This window comes from Pristis pectinata, chromosome 2, assembly GCF_009764475.1.
Source record: "Pristis pectinata isolate sPriPec2 chromosome 2, sPriPec2.1.pri, whole genome shotgun sequence".
In the NCBI taxonomy this organism is placed as follows: Eukaryota; Metazoa; Chordata; class Chondrichthyes; order Rhinopristiformes; family Pristidae; genus Pristis; species Pristis pectinata.
In genome coordinates, this window is record NC_067406.1 from 37,781,935 (window position 1) to 37,800,572 (window position 18,638).

Here is an 18,638-nt window from a genome sequence, read left to right on the forward strand (position 1 = left end):
TTTTCAAAATACATGTACCGACACATTTTAAATAAACTCTATGCTTCAAATGCAAGCCGGTAATATAAAGATAATTTAGTCTGACGCACTTTACTGATCCTGGCAGCTTGCACTCAGAACATTGGATTGTTGCAACAGTAATCACTAAGATCATTTTGAAGGAAGAAGTGACGGTAACATTATATTCATGGTGACTTTTTATGTTATGTTCCCTTTAATTAAATGAATAGGTTGTGCCTTCCTAACGTACTGTGCCAGGGAATCAGCTCTAAAGGCCCAGAGTGCGTTGCATGAACAGAAGACATTACCTGGGGTAAGTTTAAGAAATGCTTTCAAGTTTTCTTACCTTGCTGATGGATCGGAACTATTACCTTTCCGTGCAGTGCTGGCGCATCTCCTCGGGCGGCTGTTTAGATTTTTCGTAATAAAACTTTAAAATGAAAGTCGTTCATCGTGGTGTTAGTCACAGTGTAAATTATTTATTTTAACGTATGGGGATGTGAGAATGGGGTCAAACTTTCAACTTGGCGTAGTTTTAAGAAAGAGAGAAAAAGAAAAAAAAAGTGGCTTTATTCATAAGAAGCGGACTGATGATTATGTAGCAGACCCGTGACTTGTCCTCTGTGTCACAGGCAGTCTAACGACAGCCGCTGTGGTATGTATTTAAGTACAACGTGCATATTGGTGGAGATATATGACATCCTTTAAAAAGAGGGATACTCACGTCCAGATGAGGAGCTTTAGACAATGAGCCACGTGGATGACAACGGAGCTGTTATTTTCTTTGAAGGACCTGCGAGTGCTTCACTTTGACAGCCCTGGTTGGCATTCTGCATCTCGCTGAGGAAAAAGACTGTAGTGTGATTATGGACATTTTAAGATTGGCTTTCAAAAGTCATTTATGCAATCAGCACTGATATCTTCTCTTATCGATTAATTTTGCTACTCGAAATACATATTTTATAACAAACTGACAAATTCAAGTAGACGTGTTACAAACCAGGGCGGTTTGGGGCTGGAAGGCAAAACGGCCCATACATTGCTTGCAAGGACGAGCTGCGTTTGATTATTGTAACATTTCTCCATCTCCCCCCACGCCCCCCACCCCCCTTCCCGCCATAACTGCAGGGAAATGTAACCTCTGAATATGTTTGAGCACAGCCCGTACAACCCCACTAAAGCCTAGGATTCCTTTATTCCATGTCATATTGAGGCGCCTGTCACAAAGTGATCAATACACATACTATGTATATCGGTATGGATGGATGATAAGGACTGGTGGTTCGTGCAGAATGATATGTATAAATTACAATGTGTAAAACTGTATTAGGGCTATTCCCAGCAGACTAACAATGGGAGAAAAAATAAATTGCCATTGAAGTTCTTAGATTAATACCATCCGTGTGCCACCTTTGATCCAATCTGGGCTTTCACTGCGTTTGTATTTATACACATATATTTTTAATCAGCATCGAGTCAAAGATTTATACTTGGTAGCTGGGAGTGTGAATCGTTATGCATTCAGTGTGTAGCCACCTACTATCATGGGGCTGTGTGGCTTTTGTCAAGACTTATTATCATACAGAAGCCTTCAGCTTTCCCATGGCCTGCTTCATTCCCATTGTAGAGATGTATTTAAGTCAACAGCTGTCACCGCCTCGCAGAAGCCCTCTAAGTTAAAAAAAAGACCCTCCTTCTTATTTAAACTCCTCTTCGGATGTAATAGTCTGTTATTCTCAAATCTTCACAAACATAATCACATTTGAAGGGGGAGGGGAGGAGGTATTCGGCCACCGGGCACTTCACTGTTACATTGTTAAGCTATATTATTAGTTTACACAGTAATTGGTGGGCATTAGGCACACATAATTAAGACCCCAAAGACCGATCTTTGCATGTGCATGCATGTGTGTAAAAAACCCCTATACTGTCCTTTTGTGTACTTTCAGCTGTCATCTACTTTTACTAGCTCCCTAGTGCACTAAAAATATAAGCTGGCAGCAGTCTATTTTTGCTAAAGATTAACAGTGGTACTTTGGACTGATCAGGATAATGTATCTGTTGGTAGATTCCCTTCTGCCCATTTGTTTAACAAACTGCCATCAGAACCATTAGTGGTGTAATCTTATAGAGGTCACCAAATAACACTAAAAAGCAAAAATAAATCAACTGAAAAACAAAAAAATAAGTTGTTTAACCAACCAGTCTGGAACTGTAGATTTTTATACTTGCAGTAACATCTTAAAATAAGAATGAGACAAGAGCTTCTAACTTAATTTCTGTAAATCCATTTCCTCACCATCCAGCAATGTTTGGCTAGTTGTTTGGTTCTAAAGTTAGGAAATCAATTTTCAAGTTGGTAAGTAAATTATGGGAAAAAAAGGAATTTTAGACATGCACATCTGATATTGTTTGCATCCTGTCAGTGGATTTGATTTACAAATGATGTAGCTCTCAGTTGCTCCAGTTTGTAAAGACTGCAACTTTTAATAGCTTATTTGGCCTCTCTTTTGACCAATATGGTCATGATGTAGGAGGAGGATACATAATTTTTGAATCATTTCTTAAGCACACTGCATATCTGTCAGAAATCTTTTGAGTGGATTTACATTTAGACTGTGCCTTTTGAAAACTTTAGAGTATGTCAACAGCATTTAATATAAAAATGTCATGGCATGTATAGGCAATAAGATCTTTTTCTTATGTAAAGGAGATGCAAAAGTCACTGTATAACAGTAACAGAGACAGATCAACGGGGATTGATGTCTGTTCAGTCATTGTTGACCTGCTTGAGACTCAGAGGCATTGTGAAGAATTACAGATTTTTATTTAGAAAAAAAACCAGCAAGAATGTCCAATGGGAGGTGCAAGATGTGTGCAAGAAATGTGTGTGGGGATGATTACACATGTTGTTCCATCTGAGTCAGAGAGAACGAGCGAGCGAGCAAGCACTTACACTTCCTCATTATTGTCTATTGAATGGCTGAAGCTGAAAGTAATGAGATGGAGCTTAATAAGGAAATGCTTCCTTTCAGAGAATGAGAGTTGTGAGCCTGCTGTATCTGCCATGTCTCATTAACAGGCTGCTGCAGAGCACATGGTCTCGCACAATAATGAGAGTTTTGGGGGTGGGGGTTGGAAGTGAGCATGCTGCACTCCAGAGATATCTCTTTTGTGTTGCCAAGCATTTAAGTTCATTCCCGAGCAGACACCTGGCACAGATAAAAAAGACGGAACAAAAAAGATGGATATTAGAAGACCAGGCAGTACAGCAATGAAACATGTATCATGCTTGTTCTGCGTTCTATGTTTTCAGGTTCTCATCCCAGTGATGACAGTCACTGAAATTTTATTATCTATCCATTCTTTTAAGTTTCCTAATCCTTGATTATACGATGAGATGGCATGGTTTTGTACTGGGTGAAGAGTTTAGCCCGAGCAGGAAAAACTGGCATGTACTATCCAGCCCTCCACAATAAACTTTGTACTAATTAAAAATATAATACACAGCATACTTCTTTCTGGCAAGTTAGTAATATTGGGAAAGGCGGTAGGAAAGGGAATTGTCTCATGGCAATAATTGGGCCTTGTTGGAAGGATGGCCTAACTAATCTCTGAGGGCACCATACCTTCTCCTATTGATATTACATTAGTCCCCCAGTATTGGAATATTGTGGGACAAAGATATCTGAATTAAGGTGGAAACATGAATTTATCTCTTGGTTTGGCTTCTCTGGAAAGTTTGTGATCCAACAGGATTAGCTTGCTCTGATTGAATCGCCTTTACAGTTCTAGCAAATACAAAGGCCAGCTTAATGTCTTAAAAATATTGCTGGAAAAAAGGCTGATACTGGCTTTATTTTTGGTGTCAAATGAATATCAGAGTAAAATTAATCCATCACCATATAAAATATTTCAATATAACACGCATGCATATGAAGCATGATATTTTTGCATTTTCTGTATTCATTAATTCACAAAGTGCAACCATCAGTTGTAATGAGCAGGCATAAATATAAAAGTAAATGACAATGTTAAGGGTACTATTCCTGATATCTTGATGAGTTATGAGTTTGGGATTCAGGATATGACAACATATCTTGATTACCATTTGCCTGACACTGATTATGGCCATCTGCTAATTCCGTCTGAGTCTCTATATAAAATAAAAAAGTAAGTAATTACTAACAATGGATAAAACAATTAACGTCATGCCACAAGCAGCAAAAGTATGAAAAATATATGTGATAAATTAAAATACTAGTGAAATCATGTAAACATGAGGAAGGAAAATATAACTTTGTAACAAAAGTTGGTCCATATAATGAAGAAAGATGTTTAAAAGTACTTGAATGATCACAGTGAAGCAGTAATGAATGAGAAGTTGGGATTGTTCTGTCAATGTAACAAATGATATAAGTTTTTTTGTGTGTGTGTGCCAAAGTAATAAGAGAAATAGTTTATCTATCTGCATGGACAGATCCAAAGGATTTTACACTTGGCATACTTCTTAACAGACAATTTTTTTTACATCAGATTTTTAACAAAGCAGTTGCTGACTATGGTCTGATGTAAACTTATCATGGGAGAGCTAACACTTATTTTAATTGCAGACAGTTCCAAAAATTTTATTTTGTTAATGTAGAAACTTGCATCTGCATTGTTTTGCTTTTGTTGTAGAAATTGGTACCCACTGACCAACAAAGCTGAGAAAAAAGCTAATTTTTTTACACAGCCTTTTCCCTTAATTTTGATCTTTCTCTCCCTCATTTTACATGTAGTATCCCCTGAACTTCAAAACAGAGCAATCTTGTGACCCATTCACAAGATTGCACTGATTAATTGTGTTTCATCAATTCTATGTTATTTGACTGTTAATTCCATTCACATGGAATACTTAATGATAAAGAGACTTCAGATGCTGTAATCTGGAGCAAATTGCTGGAGAAACTCAGTGGGTCGACCAGCATCTGTGGAGGCAAGAGGATATTTGACATTTCGGGTCAAGATCCTGCATCAGGACTGAGAGCGTAGAGGGGAGATAGACTGTGTAAAGAGGTGAGAGGGAGGGATGAGGCAGGGGCTGGCAAATGACAGGTGGAACCAGGTGATGGGCAAATAGGGGAAGGAGAAGGGGTGGAGTTGGGAGACTAACCGGTGGGTGATAGGTAGAACCAGATAAGGAGACAGGTGGGGGAGGGGAGGGTGAAAGAGAAACAGAGGCTGGAAGGTGTTAAGGGGAGGCACAAGATGCTGCAGATGCTAGACTCTGAAAAGTAAGGAAGGTGATAAGAGGAACCAGCTGAGGGAGGGATGATAGGCAGATGGAACCAGGTGGGGGAAGGGAGAAGGAGACCCAGTAGGCTGAGTGTGTGAGTGATGGGCAGGTGGATCCAGGTGGGGGAGGGGAACAAAATTGGGTGATGGGGGGGGGTGGTTAGTGACTGGGGGTTGGGAGAACCTGGGTGGAGTAGAAGGACCGAGAAAGGGAGCACAGGGTGCAGAGGTTACCTGAAATTGGAAAATGCCTCTAGCACTCATGCGGAACTCATCATCTGATCACTTTCGCTATGAACTTCCACCCCGCCCTCAAATTCACTTAGATAATTTATAACACCTCTCTCCCTTTTTGGGATCTCTCTGTCTCCATCTCAGGAGTCAAACTATCCACTGACATTTACTGTAAACCCACTGATTCCCACAGTTGCCTTGACTACACCTCCTCCTGCCCGGTTTCTTGTAAGGACACCATCTCTCTCTCTCAGTTTTTCTATCTCCGCCACATCTCTTCTCAAGATGAAGCTTTCCTTTCCAGGACATCTGAAGTGTCCTCCTTTTTCAGGAAGCATGGGTTTCCATCTACTATGGTTAAAGGGGCCCTCACTTGCACTTCTTTCATTTCCCATATTTTAGCTTTTACCCCATCCCCTCCAAACAGGCAGAATGGAGGTGGAGCACCCTTGGTCCTCACCTTTCACCCTACCAGCCTCCGCATCCAGCACGTCATCTTTTGTCATTGCTGTCAGCTGCAAAGGGATCCCACCACCCCCTCTCATCACCCATTTTCTGCTTTCCGCAGGGACCACTCCATCCATGACTCCCTGGAATGCTTGTTCCTACCAACCCACCTCTCCCTGTCCCCTGGCAATTTCCCCTAGAACCACCATCCAGGGACATAAACAAGCCTTAGACGAGGCAAAGATCCACATGGGTCTCCTCCAACCTAGTCTACTGCATTCAGTGCTCTTAATGCGGCCTCCTCTACATCAGTGAGACCTATTGTAGACTAGGTGAAACATTTTGTGAAACACATGCACTCTGTCTGCAAAGTCCATCTTGATCTCCCGGTTGCTAACCATTTCAACTCCCCTACCCATTCCCACACCGACCTGTCTGTCCTTGGTCTTCCCTGCCAGGACGAAGTCAAACACAAACAGGAAGGACAACACCTCATATCCTGCCTGGGTAGTCTACAATCCAAGGGTATGAACATTAAATTTTCCAATTTCAGGTGAACAGCAACCCCTGTGCTCCTTTCTCACTCCTGATCCACCCATGTTCTAACACCAACCCCACTCCCATCCTGACCCCTTCACACAGCTCCTTCCCCCCACCCTCCCCCCACCTGGTTACATCTGCTCATCACCCACGCACTTAACCTGGGTCTTCTATACCCTCCCCAACTGGTTTAATCTGCCTATCATCCCTCCCTTATCTGGCTCCACTTATCACCTTCCTTACTTATCAGATTCCAGTATCTGCAGCCTCTTGTGTTTCCATGTATTACCTTCCAGCCACTGTCTACCTCCACCCTTCAACATGGCTCTATCTGCCCCTTTTCTGCTCTCTCCTTTTCTGTCTCTATCACCCACCAGTCGATGTCTCCCGCTCCACCCTTCCCCACAACCCCGCCCACCGCCGCCCCCGCCTGGCTCCATCTGCCCATCATCCCCTCCCTCACCTGTCTTCACCTTTCATCTGCCAGCCCCCATCTCACCCCTCCCTCTCACCTCTTTACGCTGGCTATCTCCCCTCTCCACTCTCAGTTCTGATGCAGGATCTTGACCCAAAATGTCAACTATCCCTTTGCCTCCACAGATGCTGCTCGACCCATTGAGTTCCTCAGCAATTTGCTCCAGATTACAGCATCTGAAGTCTCTTGTGTTTTTGTCATTAAGGACTCCATATGAATGGAATTAACAGTCCAATAACATGAAACTGATGAAACACAATTAATCGGAGCAATCTTGTGGATGGGTCATCAAATAGTTTTAAAATTCAGGGGATCCTGGCCTGAAGTGTGAACTATCCCTTTGCCTGCACAGATGCTGCCTGACCCGCAGTTCCTCCAGCAGCTTGTTTATTTCTCCTCTGGAATACTTGATAACTGCTCAGATTTATCTATCTAATATCTGACAATGGTGTACTTAATAACCTTCCATGTTTTCTGTCTGAAAGTTTCTTCCCACATTATGAAGAACCTTTTGTGATAAATACCTGATAATCTCTTTCTGTGATCTCTGTTATTTCTGTACCTCTCTACGTTGGAATATAAGAAATAGAAGCAGGAATATGCTATGCAACACCTCAAGCCTACTTCTTCAATCAATAAGGTCATGGTTAATCTTGTTTCTTAAATCTACCTTGCCAACTGAACCCCATATCCAATGATCATTTTGTGTCCAAGAAACTATTGCTCTCAGATGTGTATATATTCAATGATATATTCAATGATTTAGTAAAAATGCAAAGAGTTACAACCTTATGAGTAATAAAATTCCTCCTCACCTCAGCTGTAAATGGCTGACCACTTTTTCTAAGGTCTCTAGCTCTGGACGACACCATCTATCAAAAATGCTTCTCAATATCTTCCCTGCCAAACTCTTTAAGAGTCTTATATTTCTTCTAAACTCCTGTAACAACCAATCTTATTCAGCCTTGCCTCATAGGATGATTCCACCCCACCCCCTCTCCACCCACCCATTTCAGGATTCTATCTTTCTATCTCATTCTCACTTATATCTTTCTCAGCTGCAGAGTTCAAATCAGCACACAGTACTTCAAGTGTATTCTCACCAAAGCTCTGTACAATCATAGCAGGGTTCCCTTACATTGGTACCTCAAACCCTTACAATAAAGATTATTGTTCCATCTGCTTTCTTCACTGCTTTTTGTACCCGCAAGTTAACTTATGGTATTTCCTGAATTAGTTCATCAAGTTCCCTCTGCATGTCGGTTGTCTCTACTTTCATACTGTTTCCAAAACATTGTGTTTTTCTACTTTTCCTATCAAAGTAAATTACTTCACATTTCCGACATTACCACCTCTTTTCCTCCTCATGCCATGCTCACCCTTCAAATTGTCATGTAGCATTGTATCATAAGCAAATGTAGTTGCATTTCAACTTATTTTTTCATCTCAGCCTTAAACAATGTGAATAGCTGAGAGCCCAATCCTGTGCTTGAGGTGTCCCTCTCAGAACAGATGCTGCATTTATTCCTACATTCTGCTTCCATTCCTTTAGTCCATCCAAATCTGTGCTAATATGCTGCCTCCAATTATTGTAGTTTTCTTAATGATCTAATTACTACCTTTATTCACAATACGTCAAATTGCAACTCATATGATTGATATGATAAGGTTTCACACCTTTTTTCTGATGGTCTTCCAAATAATTGACCTAATAATCTCTCAGTGTGACCTGACTGATAAGCCCTCAAAGGATTTGTCAAACAATGCTTCTGTGCTCTCTACCTGATATGTCAGGTAAATCCTTGACATTCTATGTGAAATATCACTTACATATCTTTCTGAGCACTGCTGATAGAGTCTGTGTGAGTAACCTAGTATATGAATAATTTGATGGCTCTCATAAAACCTAATCACTAATTCATCCAAGCAACAGCAATAATAAGCCTGCTTTGAACCATAATGTATATAATGTTTTCCTTAGCAGCTCTCCTACCCATAGCATTGTTCCTCACAATGTAACAGGTTTCACAAACAGTAACGGAATATGATATGAGAAATAAGTAAGTAAACATTGGTAATAATAAACACATAGCTCCCCAGGATCCTGGCAACCTGATATCACCTCAGTGCAATATGAGTGGTGATATTACATGAAACTCTGCTAGCTATAGCCTTGGAACTTCTTTTAAAAAAATACAGTTATTGTATCCTTGTATGGGGGAGCAGTTTATTTTCAAGATCTTTTATTGGTCATTATGTCTAACTCTATCCATCTGCAACAACCTGTAAAAAAAACACACTGGTCTTCCTTCAGCTGGGATAGTGTTGAACCTAGAAGAAACAATGGATGACTGGAAGTTTACAGTGAAGGGACAACATAGTTACCACCTTCAGTTGATGTAAATTGTGAGCAGAAAAAACATAAGTTAAGACTAAATGCTGTTCCAACATCTACATTACTTTAGAATTCCTTAATAGCCAAAAACATTATTGTCAGACATGAGAGAAGGATGTCAGGGTGTAGCCAGTGAAGCTTAGGATCAGGGTACAGTAAATGCCAAATGGACAGTTGACATAGGCAAGTACTGGTGTGGGATGTTGGGAAGATAGGTTGAAGTAATATTTCCTGACACTGTCTTCTAATACAATGCCCTGCCTTGGAGTTGGCTCTGCCCCGAACTTTGGGCATAGAAACTATTAAACATGATGATGTCTTAATATCCCCTTCAGTATCTTGTTCCCGCCTTCTCCCCACATTCCTTGATCCCATTAGTATTAACAAATATATCTACCTCCATTTGAATAGATTAATGACTAGGCCCCCACTGCCTTTTGTGGTGGAGAATTCCACAGGTTGACCACTATATAGATGAAGAAACTTCTCCCAAGTTCTCCCTAAATGGCGTACCCCATATCCAAAATCGTGACTCCTTGTTTTGCTCTCCAGCCATCAGGACTATCATTCCCGTATCTAGTCTATATGGTCCTGTAAGAAATTTTAAAGGTTCTCATGAGATTTCCTCTCATTCTTTTATACCAGTGAATCTAAGTTTAGCACCTCAACCTCTCTTCATATGTCCATCTTGCCATGCCAGGAATCAGTCTAATAAAACTTCACTGCACTACCTCAATGGCAAGAACATTCTTCCTCAGACAAAGAGACCAACAATGCAGACAAAAGAACAGATGAGATCTCACCAAAGCCCTGTACAGCTGTGGCAAGAGGTCCTTGCTCCGGACCCAACTCCTCATACCAAGGCCTTTTCAGTCAGAATCTCTAGATGGGCCGTTTGCCTAACCATTAAATAAACAAGGAGAATAAGAAAAATATCTGGCCCATACATTTTTTAGGAAGGGACCATTCAGAGCAATTATTTTTTAAGTTTCTTCAGAATTGTAACTTCCATTGCTGCTGCTACTTTTTTTTCCCCTTAAATGCTTAGCTGGCTTCTGCAATTTGCTGTGTGGCTTCTCAGCAGCTGACAGGAAAAAAAGATATTTTGAAACATTATGGCACTACTTCAATGTGATAATAAGGTCACCCAAAAAGAAGAAAGGGTTTTCCTTAAATAGTAATTCTCCATTGTCTAGATTTCTAACACTCCTTTATATACTATATGCAAATAAACCCCTGGAGTACAGGATGTGCTTTGCAGCTTTCAAAATATTTTTAGCCACATGCATGTGTAGAAAATGCTGAGTAAATTTTTAATGAGGAGCAGTACCAAGTAACACTTAAAGAGCTGTCTGGAGTTTCCCAGCAGGGCTGCGTTTCACATAGCTCTCTAATTTTTTTTAAAGGTTGTTTTTAGGAAGCGTTCTGCTCTTCAAAGGGTTAAATTTGCACAGCTGTGTTGGAGATAACGCTGAAATGAAGGAAAGAAAAAATGACTGAAAAGGATGGATACAAATAATGGATCCTGTTTCATGTAAACACACAATAGCAGGTGCAGTGAATATGAACTGCTGTGTCAGAGAAACGAATTGTGACTTGTCAGTAATGACATACTCCATCTTCTGTGAACGTAGGTAATGCCACCTGTTACATAAGGTTGCTTGCACAGTCCGTTATTTCTAAGCAGGAGAGCATTGGATTATCAAGCCCATAGGGTGAGCTGCTTAGAATCACAGCCTTCACCATCCGTTTCTGCCTAAACTGCCAGCGGAACAGTAGCCTTGGTTGGAACTCTGCCTGGCACAGGAAATAATGCACATGCCCCCACCTCAGGGACACATATTCTAGATTATAATTACTGACAAGGATCGAATGGTCTAAATGGGCTGTTCAGAGCCATGAATTCTTTGTGATTCTATGAAATTGTGCAGATGTAATTGAACGACTTCTTGAGGATTTGTAACAGGACCACTCCACCTCCCCACCTCAACGGTGAAGGGAAAAAAAACTGCTGCAGTCGGGGGGGAGGGGTCCAATTTAAAGAAAAGCTTGTTGTTTATTTTTAACATTTAGAATCATGGAAAGGAAACACGGCCACCCTGTAGGGGAAACATAGGACTTTAATTATTGTATGCAGCACATTTTAACTCTGATCTGAGAATGCAAGTGATTGCAAAATCTCAGTGCATTGGTGAGGGGGAACTGCTTGAACAAAGGTTTAACAAAAATGTCATTTTCCTGGTGAGAGACATGGACTATAATTAATGACTTAAACAGCATAACCTTTGACCTAAAGTCTCATGGATAAAGGGCACATAGAGATGAATGAGATTACTAGTGTAACTCAGCAGGGGCTTTGTGTTCATGTACTTGTTTAAAATAAGAATGTGGAGCCTTGATGGTTTTTCAGTGCAAGAGGGTGTTTTTCTTCTGCACTGAGGAGAATAAGGTACTAATGTTATGCAAATTCCATAAAACTTTTGAAATAGTCTCTTTAAATGAATGTTGTTATTAACAGAGTACCAGGAAAGCAGAGTGCACTGAAGTATAACATTACATTTTAGATTAGACTCTTCTCTGTTCTAATACCACCTTTAAACCTAATATGTACTTTCTATAATCAAAGCCACAAGAAACAACCCCAATTATAATATGTTTATTTTATTTAGCATATGTGTGTGTGTGTCTGTGTCTTTGTGTGTCTGTGTATGTGTGTGTCTGCTTTATAAAGAGTTCAAGAGTTCTACACAGAAACCGTTAAAGTAAATTGTTTTTGTTGTTAGTCTTCACACATTTTTATTATTTTATATTCCAATTGCCAAACTGTAAATCAAAAACTGCACATGCTGGAAATCTGAATTAAAGACAGAGAATACTGGAAACACTCCAGCAAGAGAGACAGCATCTGTGGAAAGAGAAACAGCCTTAACATTCAAGGTTGAAGACCCGTTGCCTAACCTTAATGCTGTCTCTTTTTCCACAGATGCTGCCTAACATGCCAAGTGTTTCTAGCATTTTCTGTTCTTTAATTACCAAACTATTTCTGATATGTATGAAGAACAGCTTTACTCAAGCTCATCTGAGCAGGGACAAGGCATTGACAAAGGTAGAGAGTTTATCAGGATTTTCTTGGAGCAGAGGGGCAAGAGAAAAAAATGTGATTCATATTAGTCTATCACTCAACAGTCATCCCTACACCCTTTTCAAATAAAAGCTTTCAGCCTCCACCATTTCAGTTCAAAATATGTTTTTAATTGCTTCTTAATTTTAGATCCATCACAGCTTTTGATTAAAAAAAACTTCATTGGAGGTAACACGAGTATCAGCACTTGTGGATTAGAGACGTAAGAAACCAAAATAACATAAAGTCAGCAGAAACTTAGAGTATGAGCACAGATTAATTTGTAACCATTATAGGTGCACAAATATTTCAATGCCTGTGGAGTATAGAAATACAAATTTAGAATAATTTATTAAAAACATACAGCATCCAGGGAGATTTAAAATTAAAGATTACACTGTGCACCTGGATTTTTCCAATAGAATTCTTATGACTCTTTATTTGTTCTTTTGGGGATCTGGACACTGCCTGCTGCCCTTTACCTTTTCAGTCAAACATATGTTAAATATTTTATTTGAGACCTGCTAATGTCTAAAGGCATTAGCACAAGCAACCCATGAGTAAACTGGGTAGGTTGATAGGGGAGTGGTAGTGTAGATGACTGATGGGAAGAGGAAAGAACTAGAATAAGAGAATGTTAATAAAACTAGAATTAAAATCCGGATTTTCTGAAACCTCAGAGCAGTTGATGAAAGAAAGCAGTTAATACTGCAATCAGACCGTGATATTAGATTGGAAGATGAAATTTTCTTCATGGGTTAAAAGACATTACTCTAATGCTAGTGCTTTCTTGATAAAAAGATAATTCATTGTGTTTTATAAAACAAATAATGCTTATTCTGCTGTAAGTCTAGCTATCTGTAATTTTAGAACAAATTGCATTACATTACATTTGGTTAATTGTGAGTTGCTGAATTCTATGCATTCAGCATTTGCTGTTTTTCTCTTCAGCCCTCTTCTGCAGGCTATTTCACATGGTCTGCTACAGTCCCGAGCAACATGCTGTGCTCTCCATTATATGAAAACTACAGCAAAGGGAGCAGTTGTTCATTCTGCTCTTGTGAGTGCTATCTGAAGTCTCATAGTAATACTTCAAAACAAATGCTTCAAAATAAGATTTTTAAAATTGCCAATATAAAGGCAATAATCAACATCTTAGATGTAGGATATTCCCTTTGTAGTTTGCAAGATACAAATATGTTCTATAATAATAGAAAGGGTCAAGAATAATTGAAATAATTACTACATTCATAGAATATCTATGACTGGTTCTAGGCTCATAAACACATATGTACGATTCTCAAGTACAGGACTCGATTAAAAATTTTATTCAATAGAACTTTCATTTCAAGCCATGATAGGGGTGAGATTCCTTTCAGCCTTTTGTACTTTAATGCCAATCTACACTATTAGTGATAGTTTTTTTTAAAAGTCCCAATCTTCAATAACCACAAAAGTCTCCGACATGAATCACTGGTAGATGTATGGAATGGAAAATAGTTTATTTTGCTCTCCCCATGTAGAGAGATTAAGATATCTTTAAAACAGCTTTATTAGTCACATTTACGTCGAAACACACAGTGAAATACATCTTTTTACGTAGATTGTTCTGGGGGCAGCCCGCAAGTGTCGCCATGCTTCCGGCGCCAACGTAGCATGCCCACAACTTCCTATGCCATACGTCCTTGGAATGTGGGAGGAAACTGGAGCACCTGGAGGAAACTCATGCAGACACAGGGAGAACGTACAAACTCCTTACAGACAGTGGCTGGAATTGAACTCAGGTTGCTGGCGCTGTAAAGCGTAACGCTAATTGCTACATTACCGTGCCTGCCGATTAGGTCAATTATTGTGCTCTTACTGCCAGTCAATCAAGATCTACCAGCCCAGCACATTCAGAACACCAAGCCTGATACCCAGTTTTCTGGAGAGCTTAATACCACCGGGAAAACCTACTCATTTACTAAACCTGATGGGCAATCTACAGAGTTTACATTTACATCACTTTAACTGAAATAAATGACAACTTTTTAAAGAGAATTGCAATACTTAATATCAAAGGTAAACTGCCAGACTCACAGTCAGGACTCAGTGTTAATTTAACAACAACTTCCCAATAAGAATGCATTTTCAGTAGACTAGTTGCTTCCAAGCAAGAATACACTTTACAACTCTCTTGTGCTGTTTGCCAATAGCTGGACATCCGTCTGAGTCTAATATTTTTTTACCACTGGCACCATTCCCATGTTTTCTGGGTTTTGCAATCAGTATGTGTTGTGCAAAAGGCCATCATTTGATATTCATTCATTCATACTGAAGTACACAGCAGTGCCTGCCCACATGCAAATTATATGATAATGTGACTCTTGGCATATATTAGTGTCTCAGACCTAATCTTCCCATTTGAACCAGAGAGGATCAAAGGGTTCCACAAATGTTTCATGAGGCCAGTCTACCTTTTCATTTAATGCCAGTATTTTTCAAAATACAAACTTCTCTGGTGGTCAAATAATGTAAGTGATAAGCTGTACAGACATGAGTTTTGATTCTATTTCTGCTATATTAGTTAATCACAGGCAGTTCAGAAGTATAGACATGACGTGCAGCCTCAATTTCTCAGGACCAGGACCAAAGCCAGGAGCCAATGTTTAATTCCAACTGCCACCTCCCAAATAAAATTTACATTTGGAAAAAACAATACATTCAATGTGTTTCCCGCAGTCATTTCAAACTGTGCTTAACCCTTTCATATAGTCCTTATCCATCCTGCTCCTTCCCCTGAATGAACTTGATGTTGCTGGTGGCAAAGGAAATTGATAAGTTCCCTAAATTATTGAAAGCAGACTTCAACCATTAGTTCAGACTGAACACTGGTTCTAGTTAAGTGCAAATTGTTGATTCTGGGGCCCAAAAAAGTGAGCAAAAGTACAGCATTCCCCTCTTCAAACATGGGAACAGAAATTTGACCATAAGAATCCATACAACAGTTTGCTACATTAATATTAAAGCAGAAATGATGTATGTTGCAAAAGAAGCCAAATTACAATTATGGATTTAAACTTTCTCTGTGAATCAAGGTGACCAACACCTAACTTCTAACATCAGCATTTTTTCTTAGTTGGATGAAAGAGAGGAAAAAATAATAACCCTCTCTGCAGTGACCTCTCTTTCAGCATATTCAATTATAATTAAGATGATTCTGTCCTTTAATTAAAAGCAGAGCATGTTCAAACATATTAAAGAAATGACTACTGTGAATGCAGTAAGTGCAATGAAATCAATGGTAGCATTAAGATGGAACTTTTCAGGAAGCACATCAAAAACATAAAAACGTTTGAGAGTTCACTGATAATGGAAACATCTTTGATTGTTTTTCTTTGCTTAGTAAATTGCAGTTTTATTCAGTACATGATTTTGGAAACTGAAGCTCAGAGTTGTAAAATAAGCTGAACATTCAAAAAATAATGACATTTTTTCTGAAAAACATTTTCCCAATGCTGCAATACGAACTGAAGATGCAGCAACGGGCACAGTTAACATCTCAAAGAGAAAAGATGGACTGGTGTTTCTTCATAACACCCTTCCATACAATATGATTGTTTTAGGTGGGAAGACGTAATATATCATGCAATGCTCTTAATGTAGATACTGTAGCGACTCACCATCCGAGCAAGCAAACCGGCTCGGCAGTCGGGTCACGTGTCGTCAGAGCGGCGAGGCCCAAGATGACGTTGGGCCTTCGTCTTCCCCGAGTGACAGGGAGAACCCGCGCCCGGGAAAGGTTTGATGATGTAGCGTATACGTCATTTCCATTTTCGGTGGGCGGGAACAGTCTCTCTTAAAAGGCCCGCGCAAGGCGGGAAAATAAACCAGTTCTTGTTCTGAGACCCATCAACTAGTGTTTTGTTTTCACATCGCGGTAGCAGCCGCTACAATACTAAATTTGATGAAAAACCATTTCAAGGAATTGTTCTATTGAACAATTATTCACTATTGTCAAAATGAGTGGTATTTGTTCCCCTTGGACAGTTGACTTCAGCATAGTCTGATGAAGGCTACACATAAAATGAATACCCCTTTCATACAAGTACTTCATTGAGTACTTATAAAGTACTCAAAAAGTGTGCTTTCTTGTAGCATTTTGTGAAATTATTGTCTTCAGCATTTATAGTTTTCCAATTTTAGCTCTTTTTACTTTATAGGTCTCAAAAGATAAGAGATTTATTTATTAGTCACATGTACATTGAAACACACAGTGAAATGTGTCTTTTTGCATTACTGAGAGTGTTCTGGGGGCAGCCCGCAAGTGCCGCCATGCTTCCAGCTCCAACATAGCGTGCCCACAGCTCCTAACCCGTACGTCTTTGGAATGTGGGAGGAAACCAGAGCACCCAGAGGAAACCCATGCAGACACGGAGAGAATGTAGAAACTCCTTACAGATAGTGGCTGGAATTGAACCCCGGTCACTGGTGCTGTAATAGCGTTATGCTAACCCCTACACCACCATGCCTGCCCCAAGAAGTCAGAGCGCACACACACACACACACACACACACACACACACACACACACACACATTAGTGCAACACAGTGGCACAGCAGTTAGTTCTGCTGCATTACAGTTCCACAGATCCAGATTCACAAGAACACAAGAAAATAAGAGCAGGTATAGGCCAGTTGGCTACTCAAGCCTGCCCCACTATTCTGGCTGATGTGTACCAGGTTTCATCTCTTCTCCTGTGCCAGTTCCCCATGCTCCTCAATTCCCTGATTACTCAGAAATTTATCTACTTGTTCTTAAACTACCCCCATTTAATCTAGTCTCTACAACTCTCTCAGGTAGGGAATTCCTGAATTTCTCCATGCTCTTTGACTTTTGGTGCTGCCTATGTTTAGTTTGCGTGTTCTCCCTGTAGCCATGGGTGTTTCAGCTGTAACTGGAATTGGTTTGTGATGTGTACTGGGATACAGTAAAAAAACTTTTGTTTGCTGGGTGCTCTCTCTTCTTCCTACGTATGTTGGTTGGTAGGTTACTTAGCTGCTGTATGTTGTCCCTAGTATGGATGAGTGATAGAAAATCAGGAGAGGGAGTTGATGGGGATTCAGGAAGAAAAATACAATCAATATAGTTGGGTGTTTGATGGTTGTCACAGTTGCTGTGTGACTTTAGAAATTCTTAAGGAATATTTGTTTCTTTGGGGTGGTTACTGCAACAACCCTTTTTTATCCTATTGAGTGCACTTAAAGTGAGGTATAATTGATTGCCAAATGCATGGTTAAATTCAAGTTGGCCAGATGTTTTTATATCCTTTTCAGGACCACTACCAATTCATTCCATCCCTTCGGACCAATCATCAAACACTTCCCCCTATTTGGTTTCCCTAATTCTCTGTAAACTCTCAGTCAAGCTGAGATATGGTTCTTTGGGCCTCAGGCACACCAGAAATGTGCCTTTATAAGTATTCTTGACCTATGAGTTGCTAATAGCAAGGTTGTGGGACATCTTGAGTATGCATAGAGTAGTGGAGTCATAACCAACAGTCCTGCTATTAGCAAAACATTACACGGACAAAGGGGCATAATCTGACTCTAGCTACCACATTCATTCATTAGGTCTCACCCTATCAGAGGTATACCCTTTGTTCTACCCTTCCTTCTCCACTTATCAGTTATTGTTTTCTTTCTTTCCGAGCTCTGACCAAGGGTCTCAGACTTGAAATATTAGCTCTGTTTCTCCCTCCACAGATGCAGCCTGACTTGCTGACTGTTGCTATTGTTTTCTGTTTTTACTTCTGATTTCCAGCATCTTCAGTTTTTAATCTTTTTATATATCTCAATCTTGAAACAAATTTCTGGTAGGTTAGCTAATGTGGGCAATATTGTAGCTGAGCTGAATCTATTGCTTACCCACTATCTTTATTTATTTATTTTCCTGCATTATCTGCCTTTGCAGTCCTGAGTAAGAATGCTAATGTTCTCTTGCCAAATAAGATGAACTTTTCTCTGATCTCACAACCCACTGGAGCTCTCCTTTCCTGCAGCTCTGGACTTTGTGCGGCTCCCTCTCCCCACCCCTAACTCGTTCCTCCATTTCACCTTCCCCTTCCCTCTCCTAGTACAGTGACACAGCTCATGGAGTTGCTGCCTCT

The 18,638-nt window shown here is 40.0% G+C and overlaps 1 protein-coding gene across 8 annotated transcripts in view; it reads left to right on the forward strand.

Annotated features, from left to right (window-relative positions):
- Window positions 1–18,638, forward strand: part of celf4 (CUGBP, Elav-like family member 4) — a 903,775-nt gene that overhangs the window by 2,249 nt on the left and 882,888 nt on the right. For all 8 annotated transcript variants that reach the window (XM_052037920.1, XM_052037946.1, XM_052037937.1 and 5 more), the window contains exon 2: window positions 231–313. In XM_052037920.1, coding sequence (XP_051893880.1) covers window positions 231–313 — 83 coding nt within the window. The remainder of the gene's footprint in view (window positions 1–230; window positions 314–18,638) is intronic.